This window comes from Pristis pectinata, chromosome 11 (assembly GCF_009764475.1).
Source record: "Pristis pectinata isolate sPriPec2 chromosome 11, sPriPec2.1.pri, whole genome shotgun sequence".
In the NCBI taxonomy this organism is placed as follows: Eukaryota; Metazoa; Chordata; class Chondrichthyes; order Rhinopristiformes; family Pristidae; genus Pristis; species Pristis pectinata.
In genome coordinates, this window is record NC_067415.1 from 34,873,104 (window position 1) to 34,897,261 (window position 24,158).

The 24,158-nt window shown below is 37.5% G+C and overlaps 1 protein-coding gene across 3 annotated transcripts in view; it reads right to left on the bottom strand.

Moving 5' to 3' along the window:
• Nucleotides 1-24,158, bottom strand: part of LOC127576305 (cytoplasmic dynein 2 heavy chain 1) — a 380,433-nt gene that overhangs the window by 211,246 nt on the left and 145,029 nt on the right. For all 3 annotated transcript variants that reach the window (XM_052026810.1, XM_052026809.1, XM_052026811.1), the window contains 7 exons: nt 23,534-23,647; nt 20,911-21,053; nt 15,270-15,342; nt 11,979-12,133; nt 9,198-9,335; nt 3,209-3,322; nt 1,778-1,938 (listed from right to left, as the gene is read on the bottom strand). In XM_052026810.1, coding sequence (XP_051882770.1) covers nt 1,778-1,938; nt 3,209-3,322; nt 9,198-9,335; nt 11,979-12,133; nt 15,270-15,342; nt 20,911-21,053; nt 23,534-23,647 — 898 coding nt within the window. The remainder of the gene's footprint in view (nt 1-1,777; nt 1,939-3,208; nt 3,323-9,197; nt 9,336-11,978; nt 12,134-15,269; nt 15,343-20,910; nt 21,054-23,533; nt 23,648-24,158) is intronic.

The window sequence follows — 24,158 nt, forward strand, 5'->3', positions numbered from 1 at the left end:
GATTTCTCCCAAAGGGATACAGGATTCTGAAGAACTTTGCATGCTAGGGGGAATCTGCTTGTGCAAACGGCTCCCCCAACAGGAAGCCACTAAAGATGTGTCTGTCAGGGCATGAGCGCCCTCTCTGAAAGACAGAACCGTTGGTCATCCTGCATTGCAAGTTCTAAGAAGCACAAGATTAAAAAGATGAACTCATTGTTGCATTTGTTCTGCCTGTCTCACAATATTCTGATATATCTGTCAATATAACAGTGAGCAGACTCAATCCTCTTTGAGGTGTGTTTTGCAGAGTTGTGTAAATGTCTGCCTTTGACTGCTGAAAGGTGTGCCTATCCCTTTGAATGTCCAATTTGAGCCTTTGGCTTAATTAGTAGCTAGTTATTTTCAGAGAATAATGTCAGTAATGACTCATTCAATGGGTATCACAGAGAAAACACCCCAATGTTATAAACAATATCAACACATAATTACAAACATTATGCCAAAGTGGAAGTAGTATAAAATGAACTTTTCTGCCCTTTTGTCTCCTAATCCACAGCCTTTTAATTCCTATTAAAATCAGTGGATTCTGAATTCTGCATCAGATGTGATTCCCACGCATAAATGTTGGGGATTTGCAAAAAATTGAGCAACATCACTGGAATCAATGGGGATTCTAGTAACAGAGTGAACCAACAGATTCAGTCACTCCAGGACTTCTGCATTTGACAGTGCATGGAATTGCCAGACTTGCTGCTGATTATATGGTGAAAAGCTTGTGTTTTCAGATCCAGCTCTGTATTTAAATTAAGATGTTTGTGAACAACTATTCAATGATTGATGGGAAAATACAAGCAGTGTAAAATTAGAACAGAATTTGTTCAATTCTGATCCATGCCAATTGGATTTAAAGGGGCCGTAGGATCAAATTTACTATTCCAGAATGAGAGAACGTAGTCAATCAAGGATTCCACCCGATTGCTGTATGATCGTCCTTCTACAGATCAACTTTGACAAGAAGAGATCAAGATATAATGGGCTGAACCTTGTTAACTGTAGTCAGTGATTCTGAAACCATTTATCTGAAGTTTTTAACAATTTTTACTTTCTTTAAAGTTATTTAACTCAAATTTAATACATTTAAATGCCTCTAAATGTCAGAGACCTTTAAAATATTAAAATTATTTACAGGTTTGACAGAAGACAAAGTACCATCCTCATGTCTGAGGTCTGGTTGCCATTAGGACCTCATAGCCCAATTCAGCCAGCAAGACCAGTTTTCATCATCCAGCCTGCATAAGTGGAAGTTCCATCTGAGAATTAGGAGAAGTACAGCAAGATAAAGCTAATTTAAGATTCAGGGATTGCAGTAACAGTGGGGAAAGTATTTATAAAATAAAGCAAACAATTGTTTCTCAACCATCTGTAACAAAAAATTGACCTCAAACTTTGCATCATGTGAAGCAATCTTGATTGGAGGGTCACAAGAAGAGTTAATGGATATGTGAAATTTTACTCATTGGGTATGAGAAGCATTTCTTTTGGGACAGAACTAAGTTGTATTGATTCACAAAATGCTGGGAGTTTTCATTATCATCTGACCTCGTGCACCTCATCTAGTATAAAACTATTATTGGATACGGAGAGAAATACTAGTCTGAAGTAGTATTTCTCAATTTAACACGTTCTATGAGGCACAAAATTAAAATGATTTACTCATTGTTGCACTTGTTCTGCCTACACTACAATATTCTGATACATTTAACATAGCATGCAATTCAAATTCATACATTCACACCTTTTCATGCTGACCCATGACGTATCGAAAATACCCATTAGCCGTAATACGCCTTCCAAAATATCCCTGATTACATCAGGTGGCATTCGCAGTGACCGTATTTCAGAAAGTGATTCTGGCTTTATATTTCCTACTGCTCGTTTGGCTTCATCTACGTGAGGCTGAAAGACAAAAAATAGCCTCTGTCTAATAGCTCAGAGAACACATGTAATGTGATGTAAAGCTGTCATACAGCCAAGGAAGCATGTCTTGGATTCAATCAGCAAACTGTATTGAATTAGTTAAACCAAATGAAAATGAAATTGGAGTACAATTGCTCACGGTGCACAGGAATAATGAATTAGAAAATCTACTCCTTACGACCACTTACCAATCTTGCCATGTCTCAATGTTAGGTTAAGTTGAAAGGACAGAGATACACAAATTTTAACAATTTGCGTCAAAATGGTAAGTATTGAATCGAATTTAAATTCAAAATAACTAACCACTTAAGCACAAAAAAGTGACCTGAAATTTCTACACTATGAGGCTCAAGATTTCCATGCTAGTGTCCAAGAATTTCCGCAAAGCTGATCAACACTATAAAATCCACTGTTTTGACACTGGACTTTTCATGAATCCAGCAGTAGTGAAAACTTCATGCAGTTTCTCAGCCTGCTGAACCTGCGCATGTCAGACCTGGTGCAGATTCAGTGACTCCTTTTATTTAAATGTAGAAGAACTGCTGTGAAGGAGATTCAAGCATAATACACATTTTTGAAAGATTACATCAATTTAAATTTCTTTAAATCATTTTAACTATTTCAATTTATTTTTGCAATTGTTTCAATGTTTTCAAATGTTTAACTGTTTCTGAAAAATTGTTAACATCAGAGACCTTCATAAACAGTCAAACAGCTTGACAGCTTTGAGAGGCAGTTCAGCTGGGATCATAGCTTCGTTGTCAAAGCATTTCTGTGAGATTTACATTCCGACAACCTTGTGCTACTCAGATTTTTGCTGATCAGGTTAGAGCCATCTTTCTTGAGAAAGTTTTCACAAAGGGACCTGCTCATGGTAAAAGCAGGTTGAGCAGTAAGCTGTTCCAAGAGAATTCCAGGTCATTATCTCAAAAATAATTTTTGTTCTTAATTAACACTTTTGATATAACACAAATTGGGATTGTGTAAAAAGTGGTTGTTCTTATGGGCATTAACTCTCATTAATTCAGCTATGTGCTGTTGCATAAGACACTTTTGGATGTTTATTCAAATTCTTTCAGTTATATACTATCAAAAATAATTATTGGAAAAAGCTCTGAAACCAGCAAACATGAAATTAGTTGATATATTTTTCAGTTACCTAGCTGCATTGAATTTCTTGCTTTAGATTAAAGATTAAAACCCTCTTAATATTCTGGAAATAGCTACACAGAAAATAATGAAACATTACCTGGACCTGCTTAAGTTCATTGTCAATTACACTTTTACGTTTTTCAATTTTCACCATCTCCTCAGCTATCTTCTGCTTTATCTGTTCCATTTCAGTTTTCTGTTCACTTGCATTCTGTCAAGAACCATAAAATTCAAACATTCACATTAGCCTCTGTCACCATTCCCAAAGTAATATAGAACTAAAAAAAATACAGAAAATAAATATCCTCAAAAAAAGCAAGCAACAAATTTTGTCCTCATTTTGCTAATTCCCACCTTATTCAAAAATATTATAATTGGATTTCCCAATTTTATCAAATTTTCCAAAAACAAAAGAAGAAAATAAATCTGTTTCCCCAAATTTTCCAAATAAAAGTTACAACCCTTATCCCTGGCATTATCTGGTACACCTCTTCTGCACCCTCCCCAGAGCCTTGACGTTCTTAAAAATTATGCAAAACACCAGCTGAGATCTTACCAGTAATTTCCAAAATGTTTTTATGAGTTCCCTGCTTTTATATTCAACGACTTGATTTACAAAGCTAAATCATAGAATCAGAGAAATTAACAGCACAGAATGATGCAACATATTTCAGCGCTGACCATAAAAAGAATTGTTCAGGCTAGTTTTACCTTCCAGCTTTCTGTCCATAGTCATAGATTGCTCATCCAGTTAATGTTTAATATGTTGAGGGCTTCCGCAGAAGCCAACCTTTCAGTTGTAGGTTCCAGATTCCCACCACTGATTAGAAAAAAACCCTTGGCTCTCTTCTAATCTTTCCATTAAATACCTTGCATCTTTGCTCCTAGTGATTCACTTCCCCATTACAGAATATGTTTCTTTATTGTTTTGTATATCTAGGTGTCACACAGTTTTATATATCTAAATATCTCAAAAGCTTTCTCAACTGCATTGTCACATTCAAGTATTAGCGACATGCACCGCATAATTTCTCTGTTCATGCAGGCCATTCCCCTCAAAATAATATCATTCATATTATACTGCCAGTATACATTGTGACTTTCAAAGTGTTTTATTTCATACTTGCCTACATTAACTTCTATCTCCCACATTTCTGTCCAATATCGCAGTCTGATTGCACATTTAGAATCCACTAGCATCACACTCACCATTTACTGTGTTGCCAAGTTTTGTTTTGTTTGAAATATTCAAACCTGCACTCCATATACCCAAGACCAGGCAATTTAACTGAAGAAAAGAAGTAGTAGCTCTGAAACTTACCACCTGGGGTCTCCATTGCAGACTCAAATTAGAAAAACAACTATTCATCACTGCACACCACCTCTGATTCCTTATCAAACTTTGTTTTACAAGTTAACAAAGTCACTTTAATACATTATATTGTTTGTTACCATATTTGTTTTCTAAATTAATCTGTTATGAAGTATTACATTAACAACCAACATCTTCTAATGTTGGAAATAATCCATTGTAACAAGCAGGTGGTTGGCAATATAACAATGTCTATTTTGGATAATGTAGGAGAAATAATAATTTGAATGGATTCTTTGTACTACTTCATTAAATGAGGGCATCATTAGTAGGCCAGCACTTATTTCCTATTCCTAATTGCCTCTGAACAAATGGTTGGACATAAGACATAACTGTGGATCTGGGTCACATATATACCAGATTGGGTAAGAATAGCAGAAGAATTTACTAATTTCATGGTTATCATTAAATACAATAGGTTTTTATCCCAGAGTTCTTTCATTACAAAATTTCAAATTTCTCTGCCATAATAGGATTCGTATTTGTGCCTCTAAAACAATAATCTGCGCCTTTGAGCATTAGCCTAGTAACTTAATCACGATGTTACTGAACCTTATGAAACCAGACGAGGTCGAACAGAGGTTTTGGGGAAATGTAGCGAGGGTCAGTGAATGAGCAAAAAGCAAGACCTTTGACAAAGTACTGCATGGGAGGCTGGTCCAGAAGGTTAAATCACTTGGCATTCAGGTTGTAGTAGTCAATTGGATTCAACATTAACTTAGCAGGAGAAGCCAGAGGGTGGTGGTAGGTGGTTATCTTTCTGACTGGAGGCTTGCGTCTAGTGGTGTGCTGCAGGGATAAGTGCTGGGTCCACTGCTGTTTATCATTTATATCAATGATTTAGATGATAATGTGGAAAACTGGATCAGCAAATTTGCAGATGACACCAAGATTGGGGGCGTAGTGGACAGCGAGGAAGGCTGTCAAAGCTTGCAGCGTGATCTTGACCAGCTAAGTAAGTGGCTGAAAAATAGCAGATGGAATTTAATGCAGACAAGTGTGAGGTGTTGCACTTTGGGAGGACAAACCAGGGTAAGACTTACACAGTGAATGGTAGGGCTCTGAGGTGTGTGGTAAAACAAAGGGACCTGGGAATACTGATCCATAGTTCCTTCTAAGTGGCATCACAGGAAGATAGGGTCATAAAGAGAGCAGAGCTTTTGGCACTTTGGCCTTCATAAATCAGAGCATTAAGTACAGGAGTTGGGATGTTATGTTGAAGTTGTACAAGTCATTGGTGGTGCCGAATTTAGAGTATTGTGTGTAGTTCTGGTCACCTACCTACAGGAAAGATATCAATAAACTTGAAAGAGTGCAGAGAAAATTTACAAGGATGTTGCCAGGTTTTGAGGACCTGAGTTATAGGGAAAGGTTAAATAGGTTAGTACTTTATTCCCTGGAGCGGAGGAGAATGAGGGGAGATCTTATAGAGGTGTACAAAATTATGAGGGGTATAGATAGGGTGAATGCATGCAGGTTTTTTCACCTAAGGTTGGGTAAGACTAAAACTAGAGGACATAGGTGAAATATTTAAGGGGAATCTGAGATGAAACTTCTTCACTCAGAGGGTGGTGTGAGTGTAGAATGAGCTGCCAGCAGAAGTGGTAGATGCGGGTTCAATTGTAACATCTAAGAGAATTTTGGATAGATACGTAGACGGGAGGGGTTTGGAGGGATATGGTCTGGGTGCAGGTAGATGGGACTAGGCAGATCAGCTGACATGGACTAGATGGGCCACAGGGCCTGTTTCCGTGCTGTAGTACTCTATGTCTTTATTATAAGACCATCAGACATAGAAGTAGAATTAGACCATTCAGCCCATCGAGTCTGTTCCACCATTCAATCATGACTGTTTATTTTCTCCAAAGGACATCCCTTTATTCTGAGGTTGTGTCCTTGGATCCTAGACTCTCCTGCTAATGGAAATATCCTCTCCATGTGCACTTTATCCAGGCCTTTTGGTATTTGGAAGGTTTCAATGAGATCCCTCCTCATCCTCCTGAACTCCATCGAGTACAGGCCCAGAGACATTAAACACTCCGCAGACGTTAAGCCTTTAATTCCTGGCATCATTCTTGTGAATCTTCTCTGGACCCTACCCAGGGCCAGCATATCTTTCCTTAAATACGGGGCCAAAAGTTGCTCACAATATTCCAAGTGAGGTCTGACTAACACCTTATAGAGCCTCAGCAGTACCTACTTGCTTTTGTATTCTAGTCCTCTCAAAATGAATGCTAGCATTGCATTTGCCTTCCTTGCTACCAACTCAACCTGCAAATTAACTTTAAGGGAATCCTGAACTAGGACTCCCAAGTCCCTTTGCACCACTGATTTCTAAATTCTCTCCCCATTTAGAAAATAGTCTACACTTTTATTCTTCCTACCAAAATGCATAACCCCACATTTGCCTAGCTGTATTCTATCTGCCACTTCTTTGCCCACTCTCCTAACCTGTCCATGTCCATCTACAAACTCCCTGCCTCGCAACATTACCTGTGCCTCCACCTTTCTTGGTATCATCTGCAAACTTGGCCACAATGTCATCCATTCCTTCATCCAGACCATTAATGTATAGAGTGAAAAGTTGTGGTCCCAACACTGACCCTGGCAGAACTCCACTGGTCACTGGCAGCCATCCTGAAAAGGACCCCTTTATCCCCACTCTCTGCCTTCTGCCAGTCAAGCCAATCTTCCATCCATGCTAGTACCTTGCCTCTAACACCATGGGCTCTTATCTTGTTTAGCAAACTCATGTGTGGCACCTTGTCAAAGGCCTTCTGAAAATCCAAGTAAATAATATCCAGTGGCTCTGCTTTGTCCAACCTGCTTGTTACCTCCTCAAAGAATTCCAACAGATTTGTCAGGCAAGATCTCCCCCGAACAAAACTATGCTGACTTCACGCTATTTTATCATGTACTTCCAAGTACTCTGAAATTTCATCCTTAATAACGGACACTAAAATCTTACCAACCACTGAGGTCAGGGAAACCAGCCTATAATTTCCTGCTTTTTCTCCTCCCTCCCTTCTGAAACAGAGGTGTTATATTTGCGATGTTCCAATTCTCTGGGACTCTCCCTGACTCCAGTGATTCTTGAAAGATTACTATCCACGATCTCTTCAGCTACCTCTTTCACAACTCTGGCGTGTGGTCCACGTGATTTATCCACCTTCAGGCCTTTCAGCTTTCCCAGCACCTTCTCCTTAGTAATGGCCACTAAATTCACCTCTGCCCCCTGACTCTCTTAAACTTCTGGCACGTTACTGGCTTCTTCCACTGTGAAGACTACCACAAAGTACCTATTCAGTTCCTCCACTATTTCTCTGTTGCCCATTACTAATTCAACAGTATCATTTTTCAGCATGGCAGATGGAATCTAATGTGGATAAATGTGAGGTCATTCGCTTAGGTAAAAATAAGTAGAAAGGTAGTTATTTTTTAAATAGTGAGAAACTGTAAGGTGTCAGTGTTCAGAAGGATTTGGGTGCAACACAGGTTTGGCAAGCAATTAGGAAGGCAAGTACTTGACATTACAAGAGGACTTGATTACAAGAGTTGAGACATCTTGCACCCATTCAAGGGAGCCCTGGAGAGACCCCACCTGGAATGTTGTGTATAGAGCAGGTCTCCCTAGGAAAGGAACAATATACATGTTAGAGGGGGCAGGGGGGAGAGAAGGGGCGGGCGAGAGAGGGAGGGAGGGGGCGAGAGAGAGAGAACAGCTATAGTTCACCAGATTGATTCCCAGAGTGACAGATTTGTGGTATGAGCTAAAACTTAATGAACTGGCCCTGTACTGTCTTGAATTTAGAGGGATGAGAGATGAACTCATTGACATATGCAAAATTCTATGGGACTTGATAGGACAGATTCAGAATTGATGTTTCCCCTGGCTAATGTCTGGAATTAGGGGCTGGAGTCACACATAATGGAGGTGGTCCTTCAGGAAACAGATGGGAAGGAATTTTTTCACTCAGAAGCTAGAGAATCTTTGAAATTCACCACTCATGAGGACTGTGGACATTTAATTACTGGGTATATTCATGGCAGAGTTTGAAAGATCTATAGATTTTTAAGGAAATTGAGGGATCTAGGTTTCGTGCAGTAAAGTGCTGCTGAGATAAAATACCAGCCATGATCTTACTCAATGGTGGAGCAGCCACGAAGGACCATCTGGCCTATTCATGCTTCTATTTCTTATGTTCTTTAATGCAAGAAGATCCAAAAGGCAGTTTACATGTACAGTTAAGAAAAGCCCATTATCGTAAGTTTGAAACAATGTTAAAATAATTTGACATGAAATTTCATGAGGTCATATTATTTTCCTATGTATGACTATAATACATAGATGCACTTGTAACATAGATGAAGTGTTGTGGTATTTCAACAATGAAATTCAACTTTGGCTGTAGCATAAAATGAACAATAGAGATTTGATAACCCATTTTACACATCAACCATTATTTTTCACTGACATTTGAATAATGCAACTGCTCTAGACTTCCAGACAACTTTTAAAATCAGGGCTCCAGTAGCTTGTGGGCATAAAACAAAATCATCCTTGATAAGAATACCCTTTAGAATAGGATACCTTCAGCAATCAACTGTATGGAATTGCTCTTACATTAAAGTATGAGAGAAATAAAAACAATTATAAGGTTTGGGATATTCAAACACTCCTGACCCATTGCACAGTTCATGCGAACTAGTATACCTGCATTGATACTGTAATCTCTTGCAGAGCAGCGTCAGCTTCGGCTTGCTTGGTTTTAAGTAAAATGCTCTGTGTTGCTGCCTTTCCTTTCAGTTCATCAACAAGTGCTTTGGCTTCATTTAGCTTAGAAACTCCAGCCTGGATCAAGACATTTCAAATAAACTTTGAATGTTGGGTTTTATTTTAATATGGTACGGAAACTTTACTGTTGTACATTAGCACATTTAAATAGACCAACATAGTCTAGTCAAGTCTAATTGAAATCAAAGATCTTATTTTTCACAAAATTCCTAGAGCTCCTTAAGAGGTAAAAATATTGGGTGAGATCAGGCTGAAATCACAGTGATTCCTGTTGGAAAGTCTGGAGTTCAGCCACTGGAACTAAAGTGAGCCCTGGGTTTCTATGCATTATTTGTGAAATGTAGAAGTCCAGGACTTACTGACATTCTGAGAGCCTAATCCATCAGTGCCCACCAGTTGCTGGACTCCTCATGGAGCTCAGCTACAGAGCCCAATCTGCCTGGAATTCCCCAGCATACTGGAGAAAATGCCTCATGGATCCTGCACACCGCTTGATCTTGTATTGAACCTGAGACCCCACTGATTCGAGAACAGACCTTAGGGCAAAGTTTTAGGAGGAGAAGGTAAATTATTATTTACATGTTTTTACACATTTTACTTGGGTTTGTTTAAACAAAAAAATCAATGATTTGCTTTAATTCTAACAGTTTTTTTTTACATATTTCTAAATGTCAGAGACTTTTAAACATTACTAAAACCAATGATAACTTTCACAGCCAGCAAAGCCTCACTCCCAGCAAGATCGACTCTCCAAATCCATACAAGGTAAATGCTGGTGTGAGGGAATGTCAGTGGTAGAGGGACTGGGCTGGCACAAGCTGGCCCACAGAATCTAGAACTACGGCAACAGTAAACAATTTTAACTATACTATTCAACATAAATAACTCATGAGCAGCTTTCCTTTCTCACATTATACATGAAAGACATACGTATAGCTTAATTTAATTTTCAGTTCTGAATTTCCTAAAAACAACTGAGAGCTGAGCCCATCTACCTCAACCTAAGATGTCTGTATCAGGCTTTCCAAAACAATAGTGATCTTGATCGAGCTACTGAAAGTTCCAATTATTAAACATTACTTGTCACTAGATTAAAAACATGTAATTTATCTATTATAATCCTTACTTCGTCATATGAAAGGTGGCTCAGATTGGTTATTCTAATTATATGGTATTCTTTAATCATGTTGCTAGCAGACACCAATCACATCAAAGAATTGTATTTCACAAAATAGCAAGTTTAGCTGCAAATATTTAGAAATTTTAGCTGAAATTTTAATTTACATGAAGAGGGAGATATTAGCCGAGGAGGCACACGGAGTTTCATTTTTATCCATTGGAGATAGTAGGTATTGGGAGAAATGTATGTTTGTAATATTCTTAAAGACACAATTTATCACGGTTAGCAAAAGTACAACTCCTTCCTTTTTGACAATTATCGAGTTAAAGCAACACACAACTTATGGAACACCTGAATCCTTTCAAAGTGTAATAGCTTATTTTAGGTACATGATCAGAGACACTATCCATAACTTAAACTAATAAATAAATTCCTGAAAGGCATCAAATTCAAAAATTACCATATCAAAAGTTATTTAATGGGCACCAATAGGCCATTGGCATGAGTAAAAATTGTATTACATAAAACATCACTGGTAATGACAGTAATCCAGGTATTTTACTGTGTCGTGTACCAATTATTTTATCATTAGTTAGTTGTACTATTCAGATTCATTTCATAAAAGAACAAATGCCTTTCAATTTTGAGTTATTTAATAAAATAAATTAAATAAAATAGATAGATGATTCTGCAGTTTTCAATGAGAGAATGCACACGAATGTGTCATTTCACAATATATAAAATGTGCAAAGGACAGACAGCTTTTGGAATAGAAATCATCACATGGCAGATGTGCAGCTTACAAACACCTCAGATATGACTGATTTAATGTGGTTACAATATATGTACTTTATTCTACCTTTGAGGATCAATCTCCACATGAATTCTGGTAGTGTAATTTTATTTTATAAATAAAGATTTAAATTGTCAAAACAGTTTTAACAGAAATGGTACTAGCATTTCAGTAGCATGCACTTATAACTAATTTTAAATAATTACAGGGAATCATGGAAAGTATTCAGCAAACTGGGTAATATTTCTGAAGACAGAAATGCAATTATCCTTTCTGATCAATAACCTTTCATGATAACTTTAATTTTAGTACTCTTTAATGTTCAGAAGAATAGAGGTGATCTTATTAAAATTTATAATTTTGTATATGGGGATTGACAGAGTAGATCCAGAGATAATGAATCCCCTGTCTGGGGTGTCTGGAACCAGAGGCCACAGTCTCAATATAAGGGATTGGCCAGTCAGGACAGAGTTGAGAAGAAAGTTCTCCACCCAGAGGGTAATGCATCTTTGGAGTTCCCTGTCCACCAGGACTGTGGAGAATCAGTTGCTGAGTATATTCAAGACTTAGATCAAGTATATGGTCAGTACAAGATAATGGTGGTATGATTAAAAGATCTGTCATGATCTTATTGAATGGTGAAGCAGGTGCAAGGGGCCAAATGGCCATTTCCTGTTTCAAATTATTAACTTTAAGAAAATAAATGGTCATGGATAAAATGAGAGTTGTAATTTACTGCCTCTCCAGCCCATTAAGATTTTATGTTTCCTCTCTGGCTTACACATACCTGTAAATGACTCTGCCGTTTCATTAGGTCAGCTTTCTTGGTATTATATATGGAGCTGTACATATTCAAGAAAATCATATATCTGTGTGGAGTAGCTCCATATGCTCTGCAAGACTCATGAATCATCAGGAAAGATTTTGTTAGATCACCACCACCTGTAGTCAAAAGCATAACATCAGCAAAAGTAATATTTGTATGATATGCCAGATTATGTCTTTAAAAAAGTGCCAATGAAGCTGTTTATGGTAACTATCTTTACTTGAGTAATTCCCATAAAGCATCCAACGATAAATAGTCTCTCTCTATCAAGGTTGTTGAATAACTCTGGGGCTCAGGTATCTCAGTGCTTATGAAGCCCTAGGCATATGCATGATAAAATTTCCTCTGCAATTATCTGCCATGGCAGAGAGTGGAGATCCTAAAGGAAGGGTTGAGGATTGGGTCACAGAGATTAGAGAGAGGATCACAGGAGGCAAAAGGACTGGGGTACAAGGCAAGAAAACTGGGGTAAGAGGCAGGGGGACCAGGTAGAAGGCAAGGGGACCAGGGTAGGGGGCAAGAGGGCTGAGGTAGGAGGTAGGGGACCAGGTAGAAGGCAAGGGAACTGGGGTGGGGGGGGGGTGGCAAGGGTGTGTATCGAGACCATGGTTGTGAAGGGGGTGAGGTATAATGATCAAGGGTATTTTGGGTACAAGACGGTAGACAGCCAGGAGGGATGGGCATGTGCCCTTTAGCTCCGTTTAAGACATGGTTCTATGTAAATTTGGGCATCTGTGATTTATATTAATCATGATAGCCTTTTTGATAATGTATCCAAGCTTTAAAATGTATGTTTAAAACACTACTTAAAACTGTAAAATAACTTTTTACTTAAGATAATTAGTTGGCAAATGAACTGAAGTTCATTTTCTGAGTTCTGACATCCAAACCTCAGCTAAGGCACACGTTGATAATGTAAACTCAACCCTGAAAACAAATCCAATGACCTGACACCGTCACAAAATAAACAGAATATACTTGGATTACTTTACCAATATCCTGAGATAATATAATTTTTTACAAGGAAATTTGTTCAAAATGTCCATAAGGTACCACATCCAACATTATGAGCTTGAACTGCAAGTGTGCTGTCTTAAATCACTCGATGTAAGACTGTGCACTCGCTCTGCTTCAGGCTGCAGCGGGCAGTCTCTAGTCATCAGGCTACTTAAGCAAATTATTGTGCTGTTTCAATTAGCATAAAGAGCATCAATGGCCCTGGGCCCATGCAGAAACTGGACAAGATTTCTCTAAAAGACCAGTCCATCACTGGCTTCAAAATTATCTTGCATCGTCATTGTCATCACAAAATCAGTAGAAATAATAATGATGAGGCTTGATTTTAATCAACATAAATTGTTAAGGTAATAATTTACTACATGTATTGCCACATTAGTGGTTATATAAACACACCAAGCTACAAAGCTGATGAGTTACTAGGATATTTCCTGCCTCACTACAAAAGAGTGCACATTTGCTACATGTTTTACAGACAGAAGGCAATAGAAACTCTGGTACAAAATTACTTTTCTGTTGCTACGCTGAATATATCTAAATTTAATACAGCTATCATTGACAATTTTGTAAGTTATAGAGTCATAGAGTTACAGAGAGAAACAGCACAGAAACAGGCCCTTCAGCTGCCCATCAAGCACCCATTTACATTAATTCCATTGTTCTTATTTACCCCTCATTCTCATCAACTCCCCCCAGATTCTACCACTCACCTACACACTAGGGGAAATTAAAGCAGCCGATTAATCTACCAACCCACATCTTAGGAATGTGGGAGGAAACTGGAGTATCTAGAGGAAACCCTATGGGTAACAGGGAGTACCTGCAAATCCACATAGATAACACCCGAAATCAGGATTGACCCCAGGTTTCTCTGAGGCAGTGCCTCTACTAACTGTGCCACCCTGAAGTTAAGTTCTGTAAAGTTGGGCAGCTCTTCTGAAGATTCAGTTCCAACATATAGAAATTGAGTAATTCAGACAGCAAAGCAAACTATTATGATAAAACACAATTTTACATGTTTTTAATTACCTTTGTGAATCAGATTCATTTGAAAGAGATCTACTACTAATTTGTGATTCAGAAGAATAAAAACGATGATAAATTCTACGATCATGACAAAGAGTTAAATTTCTCCATCTGAATATTGAAGCAACAAGTGAATTTAGCACTACACAAGAAAATAGGAGCAGGAGTAGGCCAAGGTATACAAACCTGAACTATTTAGTCTCTCTTGATAGGATCCCAGAAATTAGCCTGCTGAATCTGCTTTGTATTGCCTCCAATGTTACTGTATCCTTTTTTTTAAGGGGACCAAATCTATACTCATTATTCCACAAGTGACCTCACCAATACCCTGAACAGTTGAAAGAAAACCTCCCCATTATGGAAGTTCTGCCAATACTGTTGCAATACTTCCAGGCCTAACTATGATTCAGTGTCTGGTTGTCAAGGTCTCAGCTCCCAATACAGCACAAGCAGAAGCTATCAAACATTTGAAAGCTGAATTAGAAGCTCAGACCAGGAACCATGATGGCAATATTCTGAGCTATGGAAACTTAGACTATCACCATCTTGATGATGGGTACCATTATTTTAAAAAACACAAGCAATCAAATAGATTACTATCATTGCAGAAACATTACTCTAGAGTTGTGATGGTATAGTCATGAAACATTAATCAGACATCCCCATTTAGTATGTGATGCAGTACTATTGGTCCACTAATGCTTGTCCACTCTTGCAGTCCACCACTGCCCATGCTGCTGCCCGTCAGGCAGCTAACATACAAAAGCATCCAACCATATTGTTATGAAACAGTGTAATTTCCAATCATTCAGTTAAAAATAGTAACACCGTATATGTTGAGGAGCACGTAATTTGTGTGAACATGTACAATTTAGGAGCAGAGCATTTAAAATTCATCACATTCATCACTGTTTCACTTGATTTACTGCTAAGCCCACACAAGCTGAACTATTTCCATCACTGGGGTTCATGTCCCAGATACTGAATTCAAACAATGCTTAAGCGGTTATAGACTATATATTTAAAGAAATTTGAAGTCTAACATTAATCCAAATATTATAATATGAAGTAGATAAAGAGTTAAATTTGACTACAAGATTCAAACTAAGTGTTGCAGTCTGGAATAAATATCAAGATGTAGATGAAACTGCTAGGAATAGAATTGTAATTTATAACATTGATAAAGCATTAGATTCACAGTGAACTAACCAGAAGTTGAATTTCTACGTGATTTTCCTTTCGCCTCTTGTCCGTGGCTCAATGAAAACAACATATCAGGAATCTGAAATAAAATAAGGTTCTTGCATATTAGCAATCTCTCACATATATTTTCATGGCGTTAATCTGTATCTTAAGAGGCTTAAGGTGCTAGGGCTTTATTCACTGGAAAGGAGGAGGATGAGAGGAGACATGATAGAGGTATATAAAATATTGAGAGCAATAGATTGAGTAGACAGTCAGCGCCTCCTTCCCAGGGCACCAATGCTCAAGACGAGAGGGCATGGCTTTAAGGTTATGGGTGGGAGGTTCAGGGGAGATGTCAGGGGGAGGTTTTTCCACCCAGAGAGTGGTTGGTGCATGGAATGCACTGCCTGGGGTGGTGGTGGAGGCAGATACATTGGACAGGTTCAAGAGCTTGTTGGATAGGCATATGGAGGAGTGTGGGATGGGGGGGGTATGCGGGAGGAAGGGGTTAGGTAGTGTGAGGGTGGTTTGATGGACGGCACAACATGGTGGGCTGAAGGGCCTGTTTTGTGCTGTTTGGTTCTATGGTTCTATGGTTCAAATAGATAGAAATAAAATTGGTGAAGGCAGATAAACAAAGAAAGTAAGATAGATATATGGCAGCAATGTTGGTAGAATAATTGAATTAACATTTTCAAAGAATTAGCAAATAGAAGTAATTGAATCTAAGGAACAAGTGCGTGTTTATCTAATAACCTTTGGCAACAAAAAAATCAAATTAATTCATACTCTTGAAATGGATTGCTGTCGTTTGAATGCTATTTATGTTAAATAACTTACAATAGTAATTTTGCCTTTGAGTATAAGTAAAATACAAAATATTGGTTTGTCTACCAGAAAACGGTCTAGATGGTCCTGGGACAAACTCACTGACCAGCATCCGTGCCCATCAGTGTTTATATTTTCCAACTGTAGAAGGCCAGACATGCTGACCTCTCACACCCAAGACATTCAGCTGAGCAGGCTCCAAACAGCAAGCAGGCCTCAGGTATCATAGATGGAGGCCCAGACCCCAGAACCTCCTAACAGCTAATGAACTCTCTGATAGTCAAAAAGAATTAACAACTTTTTAAATATATAATAATTCAATAAAATAAAAACTACTTCACTCATTCAAAAATATTAACTAAAAGCACATTAAGATGTTTGCAAGCTATTAAAAACATCAAAATAAGTATGGTACCTGCCCTCTTGCACAGGGCCAGCATTTAAATAATTTGTGTTCCAAGCCTACACAAACATTTCCTGGCAAAAGGCTAAGGGCAGGATGCAAAATGCATCCAGACTCTCTCTTCTCAAAGTTACTATTTCACCTCTGGGTTCAATAGCAAGTCCACCAGTGGGCTAGACAGCCAGGCACACCATCATGTGACCTTCATGATGTTTTGCACTTCAGTGTTTGACAGCACACAGGCGGAAATCCAAGAATTGCTGAAGCACAAATAGCTGATAGTCAATAGTTTACCCTTCGGAACTATTAGCTGTCAGCCAGCATTACTCAATCTATTATGGTTCAGAAATTTTGGTTCCACGTTTGAAATATCATGGAAGAGTCTTCAGCAGCCCCTTTTGAAATTATGAAGCATTTGAATGTTTTATTAAAAGTGCTAATTGCTTCTGATCATAAGCCATTTCTATTTTAGGATGAACAATATTCTGTGTTATATTTGTTAGGTACAGTATCTCCCTGGGGTGCTATTGTGGTTCAGGCCATAATTATACATATTTTGAGAAATATATTTGTTCTTGAGTTTCAATTAAAAATCATTGCATTTGACAAATGCAAAATCTGCAAATGGAGAGCTTTCAAAATGTTTATCTTCAGCTGTTTATTCAAAAATATTCCTTGTTGCATTTAAAAGTGGTAACATGGTAAAGTTGATTGAGATAACTTGAAATGTGTTTTTCTTTTTAAAAAAAATCAGCATTTTAAAATCACAGGGTCAATCCATCACCTGTGAGACACCTATTTTCAAGTCACTGAAATAACTTTAAAAAACACGCAAAACTATTGTTAGTTCGATTGCAGTTCCTTACTAAACTCATGCACTGGATTGGCTATAGCCACAGAGAATTGCAAGCCACTTGCAGTCTGTGGTTCAATGTGGCACATCTGACCTGCTCTGCTGAACGCAGGAGCCAGATGTACTTCACATCTGGATCCTCAGAATGCTGGAGCTTGCTGGCATAAAAATCGAAGGTGTTAAAATTACCAAGAAACATAAGGACTTATTTAAAGCTAATCTATTGCCTTTAATTGACCATGTTAAACAATTATTTACTAAGTGGTCTCCACTGTCTTTATCATTGGTAGGCCGAATTAATGCGATTAAGATGAATACTTTACCAAAATTTTTATATTTATTTCAAGCGATTCCAACTTTTGTCCCAAAATCTTTTTTTGACACTATCGATTCTAAAATTCTTTCATATATTTGGCAGAATAAAAACCCAAGGTTAGGTAAGAAATATTTACAAAAATTAAAAAAGGATGGTGGTTTGGCCTTGCCTAACTTTAGATTATACTATTGGGCAATTAATATTAGATATTTAATTTTTTGGATACAAGATTCTGATGTAATTCAATGTCCTAAATGGGTATGCCTTGAGCACCAATCAGTTCCTGACTTTTCATTAGTTTCTATTTTAGGTGCTTCTCTCCCTTTTGCACTTACCAAGTTAAGTAAACATACGACTAACCCAAGTGTTAAGCATATAATACGAATATGGTTTCAATTTCGTAAATTTTTTGGATTGAATAAATTTAATTTGTCAAGTCCCATTCAATCTAATTTTTTCTTTCATCCTTCTAGAGCTAACTCAGCTTTTTCCATATGGAAAAGGAAGGGAACAGTATGTTTTCGTGATCTATTCATTGATAACTGTTTTTCATCTTTTGAACAATTGTCTAATAAATATAATTTGCCTAGATCACACTTTTTTCGATATTTGCAGATTAGAATTTTTTTTAAAACTACTATACCCTCTTTTCCGACACCTTATAAAATTGAAACTACGGAAAAAATTGTAGGTCTTAATCCTTATCAGAAGGGCGATAATTTATGATTTAATTATGAAAATACGTCTAGAATCATTAGACAAAATTAAGAATGAATGGGAAAGTGAACTCCAGACATCTATACCTATAGAGACTTGGAAGAAAATTCTTCATTTAGTTAATACATCTTCAATGTGTGCCAGACACTCGTTGATACAGTTTAAGGTAGTCCACAGGACCCATATGTCCAAAGATAAGTTAGCTCGTTTCTATAACCATATAAATCCTATATGTGATAGACATAAATCAAATGTGGTTTCTTTGACACATATGTTTTGGTCCTGTCCTCTTCTGGAAAAATATTGGAAAGACATTTTTAACATTATTTCAAACATATTGAAGATTGATTTACAACCTCACCCTATCACTGCAATTTTTGGATTACCAAGGATAGAGTCTGGCCATTTATCTCCTTCTGCTAACCGTATGATTGCTTTTGTTACATTAATGGCCAAACGATCCATTTTGTTTAAATGGAAGGATCCAATACCCCCTTCTACTTTTCAATGGTTTTCTCAAACTATATCATGTTTAAACTTGGAAAAAATTAGGAGTGGTACTGTTGATCCTTCACTTAAATTTGAAGATATTTGGAGTCCATTTATTCAATATTTTCACATGATGTAGATCCCCTTTCAATAATCTTCCAACTTGGAGGAACAGACTTGATGACATAATATTGCTCTGTTTCTACTGAGAAATTTTAGCCCAGTTTTTTTTTGTTGTTTGTTTTTCTTTTTAAAAAGTTTTTTTTGTTTAGTTTATATTGTTTATAATTTTTTTTTATTGATTTGGGTTTTCTTTTAAATTTATATAATAAATCTTTTTCTTTCCTCTATTTTATATTATATTCATTTACTAAGAGATCGTTGGATCTACAGATTTTTTTTATATTTTATTATTCTTTATGATTATATGCTATGATTGTTATCCTGATCTCTTTGTATTACATGTATAAATATTGATGCTATATATCAATCTGTATTAATTTTAAAACTAATAAAAAGATTGAAAAAGAAAGAAAGAAAAATCGTGAGATCAGATACTTTTAAAACAGTTCTAAAGGGCTTTGACAGGGTAAGATGTCAAACGCCAGCAGAACATCTCTGAGGGTGTTTCCAGATCAGGCCACAGCATCCACTGCCTGAAGCATGCTCAAGTTATGGATCATGCGATGAATCATGGGATGACTCTCAGATATAGAGCATCAGCTTGGCTGTCCCTCCACATCGGGAATTGGTTAGTCCAGGCGAGCATAAACAGAAGACAACGAGTTCAGGGAGCAGGCCAGATCCAGGACAATCTAGCAAATCAATAAAAATTATTGTCCTTGCACCCAAGAATTCTAGCTTAATGCTTAGAACCTCCTTGAAGGCTTACATACGAGTGAAGGTATGTCCTGTCCTTAAAAAGTAGAACAAAACCAATCCTGCCAATTAGCATCTGATCAAAACTGTCAGCAAATTAATAAAAGCAGCCATCAACAATGCTTTCATGTGGCAGCTACTTATAGCTGAACCTCAGTTTGGTTTCTTTCAAGATTACTTGGCCTGAGATTTCATTACAGCCTGGGCATAAACATAGACAAAGTAAAAATGAATTCCAGAGGTGAGGTGGCAGTGATTGCCCTTATCATCGAGGCAGCACCTGACTATCTTTGGCATCAAGAAATATGAGTAAAATTGAGATCAATGGCAATCAAAGAGAAAAATTGCAATTGACTGATGTCATTTCTCTACAAATAGAGATGTTTACAGCCATTGGGGATGAATCAACTCAACCCAAGAAAATTGCTGCAGGTTAATGAAACTCCTTAAGATGGTTTTCGAGACCCAAAAAACTGTTTGCTTCAACAGTGACAAAACAGAGTCTAACATTCAAAGGCAAATCCCCATCATCAATGACCCAGGAGTCACTCTTGATTAGAAACCTTAATGCGCACACCATGTAAATAAAGTGTTTACAAACCCAAGTCAGAAGCTTGGCATTTCACAGCAAGTGCCACAACCTAAACCTAAAGCTTTTCCCACATCTACAATGGAATATACTCAATACTAGCTTGAGTACAGTTCCAACAACACTCAAGCAGCTCAATACCATCTTGGACAAAGCAGCTTATTCATTTAGCACCCTACCTACCACCCTAAAATGAGTCTGGCTGCTAGTTCTACCACACTTCCGAAATTTAGTATCAGCGAAATCACTAGAACTAAAATGAGGACAATGCTGAGCTATCACTTATTTGCATGTTAGTGCACACAACTAAGAACAAACCTACTCCAAACTTCCTTCCTTGCTGAAAAACAAACTACTTATAGAGATAGTCAATTAGAAATCTACATGCTTTTTCCCCCATACACAGGCAACATATACAAGTAGTTTAAGAAGATTTACACAGTCAAGAAAGAAATGTAAAACATAATTTTCCCTCCAGAAGTCAACTCCTGTTCAAAAGATTCAGTAATGTCTTCAGAAGACCTGCTGGGAGAGTAACTAGGGTGAAAAAAATTATAATAATGCGATGTTCTTAAAAGATCCTTCACTTACTTTCTTCATGCTATTATTAGTCCATTCCTCCATCCATTGTACTGCACACTTCTTGTAAAAAGCTGGGTTACTTTCACAATTAATTGTAAAATTGGAGTTAGTGCAGTCCATAATAAGGACAACATGCAAGTTTTGCTGAATTCCTATAAAATAAAATGAACATTTTAGTTGAGTTTTAAATAAAATTAATTACTATGGTAAAATTAGATAGAATGTATCTATCTCACAATGCATTACATAAAGGAAGTCAAAAACCAAATGCAGCCTTAATGTGACAAAAACTTGAAGATCCATGCCTATCAATCATTAAAGTGTCAAGTACTAGTACAGAAAATAAGATAGAAAGGATAATGAATTCCTGATCTTTTTATCTAGAGAGCTGGATTATAAAACAATCAAAATCATGCTACAGATATACAAAGCCCACCTTATGGGCAGTGTAGATTTACCAAAATAGCACTCAATGTGAAAGGTTACATTACAGGGTTCCATTCTTGAAAACTGTTCACAAGTTAAAAATGAACAAACTTGTGGAAAAGGATCACAGAAACAGCTGTGATGGGAGAGAGATCAGGCAAGGGAAAATCAGCCCAGCTAGTCTCACTGATTCAGCGAGTGAGCAAGTGTGTCTGCTCAGCATTCCCAGCTCCGCTCAGTTCGACGCAGCCCAATTGCTGTGGCTCTATGGGGGTGGAGGGCCAAGAGGTCATGGTGAGGAGACAAGCAGAAGTGCCCCATTCCCACCCGGTAGAAGATGCCTGCAGCCCCGTAGCAGCTGGCAAATCCATCCCGCCAGTCTCCCAAACACTCATTCATATGATCGGGCTGTCCATAGGTTGGGCTTTCGTAATCTGGGGAGGGCCTGTATAATTATACTTACATTGAAATTTTCAAGACCTTAAAGCAAATTGATGAGGTAAGTTGAGAGAAACTTTTACTTCTGGTTGGGGAATCTAGAATTATGCGACATGGTCTAAAAATTAGAGCAAGCTCTTTCAGGAGTTAAATTAAGAAACATGCAAAGGGTAATTTGGAATCCTCATCCATAAAGGTAATCAATAGGAGGCCAGTTGCTAACCTTTAAACTGGAGATTGGCAGATATTTATTAACCATTAATATTAAGGGACGATACAAATAGTTAGATACCAGATCAGCCATTACCTAATTGAATGGCAGAACAGACTCATCAAGCTAAATTTTCTTCTCTTATTTCTATGATGGTTGAATGGCAGGACATGCAGGTGTCATCCAGTTCCCAGTTTATGGCCAATGATCACAATATTTGGCTCCATGCACCCATGGGTTAAGAACTGCAACTAACAATTTGTTTCCAATATTATTTATGCACATGCAATTTTGTAAACCAAGCTGTGTACCCATCATATTCTGAAGGGCATTAATATATATTAGATAATGTCTATAGGAAATATCAAAAGGCAGGTCAGGGCATCACTCAGTATGGGCCATTGAGTAAATGCAAATACTGGGGAAAATGCTCAAATGTGCAACAAACACCAGATATTGTACACAGCCGCAGCCATAGAAGGGAAACTCACCTGCACTACACCTGTATTATATACAGGAATAAAATGCTGGAATGAAAAATAATAACATCAAAATTGCCAGAAATACTCAGCAGTTTGGGCAACATGAATGGACAGAGAAACAGAAGTAAAGTTTTAGGTCACTGACTTTTTCTTTGAAATGAAAATAAGAGGAGAACATAAATAAGTGTGAAATTAACAACAGAAAATTATGATTGCAGGAAATATGAGCTATAAAGGCTAGAATTCCTAATCATCTGCTGAACACTTGCATGATGATCAAGCACGAACAGGTTCATTATTTTCTGACAAAGGGTCTTGGAACTGAAACTGCTGCCTGAACAGCTGAGTGTTTTCAGCATTTTCTATTTCATTTCAGATCTGCAGATTGATCCATTGAATGTGGAGGCTGTTGGGAGTGGGTAAGGACTAGGGGAAGTGGTCTCCTTCATCTGAATCAAAGGAGAGTGGGGTGAGAGAGCTTAAATATGGGAAGTAGAGCAGTTGTGGACAAGAGCCCTATCAGCCTATGATGGAGAGCAAGCTACGTTTAATGAAAAGGAAGACATCTCAGAAGCACTGCTACGAAAGGTGTCATTCAGATACAACAGTGCTGGAGAAACTGGATAAATGAAATGGAGGGTGAAATGAGGCATTGTCAAGGTACAGTCAAAGGTTTCTTTTACAGTTAAGTCAATAAGTTTTGATAGAAGGGAGTAAGCTTTGGAGTAAACAAACAACAATTACATGAATTGGGATGTGTGAGCCCGTCAAAACGTTTCACCTGCGACATATCCTTTTAATGTAGCCATCCTAATTGTCCTGTGGGCATGAAGAATCAACTGCATTTCGTGGAAATGAAGTTCACATGTAGACTAAACCAGGAATAGGTATAGGTTCCCAACCTTGATGGGCATTAAATGTAGAGCTGCATATTATGGATATTCAACAAATTCCCAGATTTCTAGAATTTGATTTCACAAATTTCCATTGTGAAATTTGAACATGTGGGTAGCTAGTCCATACCACAGTAACTAAACAAATGTGATGCTGCTATATTGACTTCAATTTTACTTACTACATGTGAAGTAATTAAAGATGGGTCCAAGGAATCCATCTTGTGAGGCCTGGTCTTTTAAAGGTGACAGGATTGGTTCCAGTTCTTCTGGTGTATACAGGCCTGGCACTTCACCTGATGTAATTAAAATTGGTAAAAGCACTGATTTAGGCATCAATTCATTTTACAAGTGATATGTCTACACAGTTGAAATATAACTGCAAAGAGTTATATTTGTTAGACAAAACTAAAGAGTGTGCATGTATTGAATGCTGAACAAAAATGTATATGCATTATAGGATCTTCCTTTGGACAATAGAAGCTGATGTGCTAAGTAATTTCACAATCCCAAAGCTAATTTTGATTTGTGATCTACATTCTTGTATTTTCTAAAGATAGATTTTTGAAAATAATTGCTTTGAACAACAGAAGACAAAATCCCAAATACAACAAAGAGCAACAGTTTAAGAACTTAATCGTCTGCTTTGCAAATTTAGTTGGGTCCTTTTCCAATGTGAAGGATGGACTTCAATGGGCAGCTAAGGATGATGACTTAGGAACAGGTCTAATTGGATCTTACAACAACAACTCTCTCTCGCTCATTCACTCTCCAGAGCTAATTGAATTTATTTAACATATCAAAGGA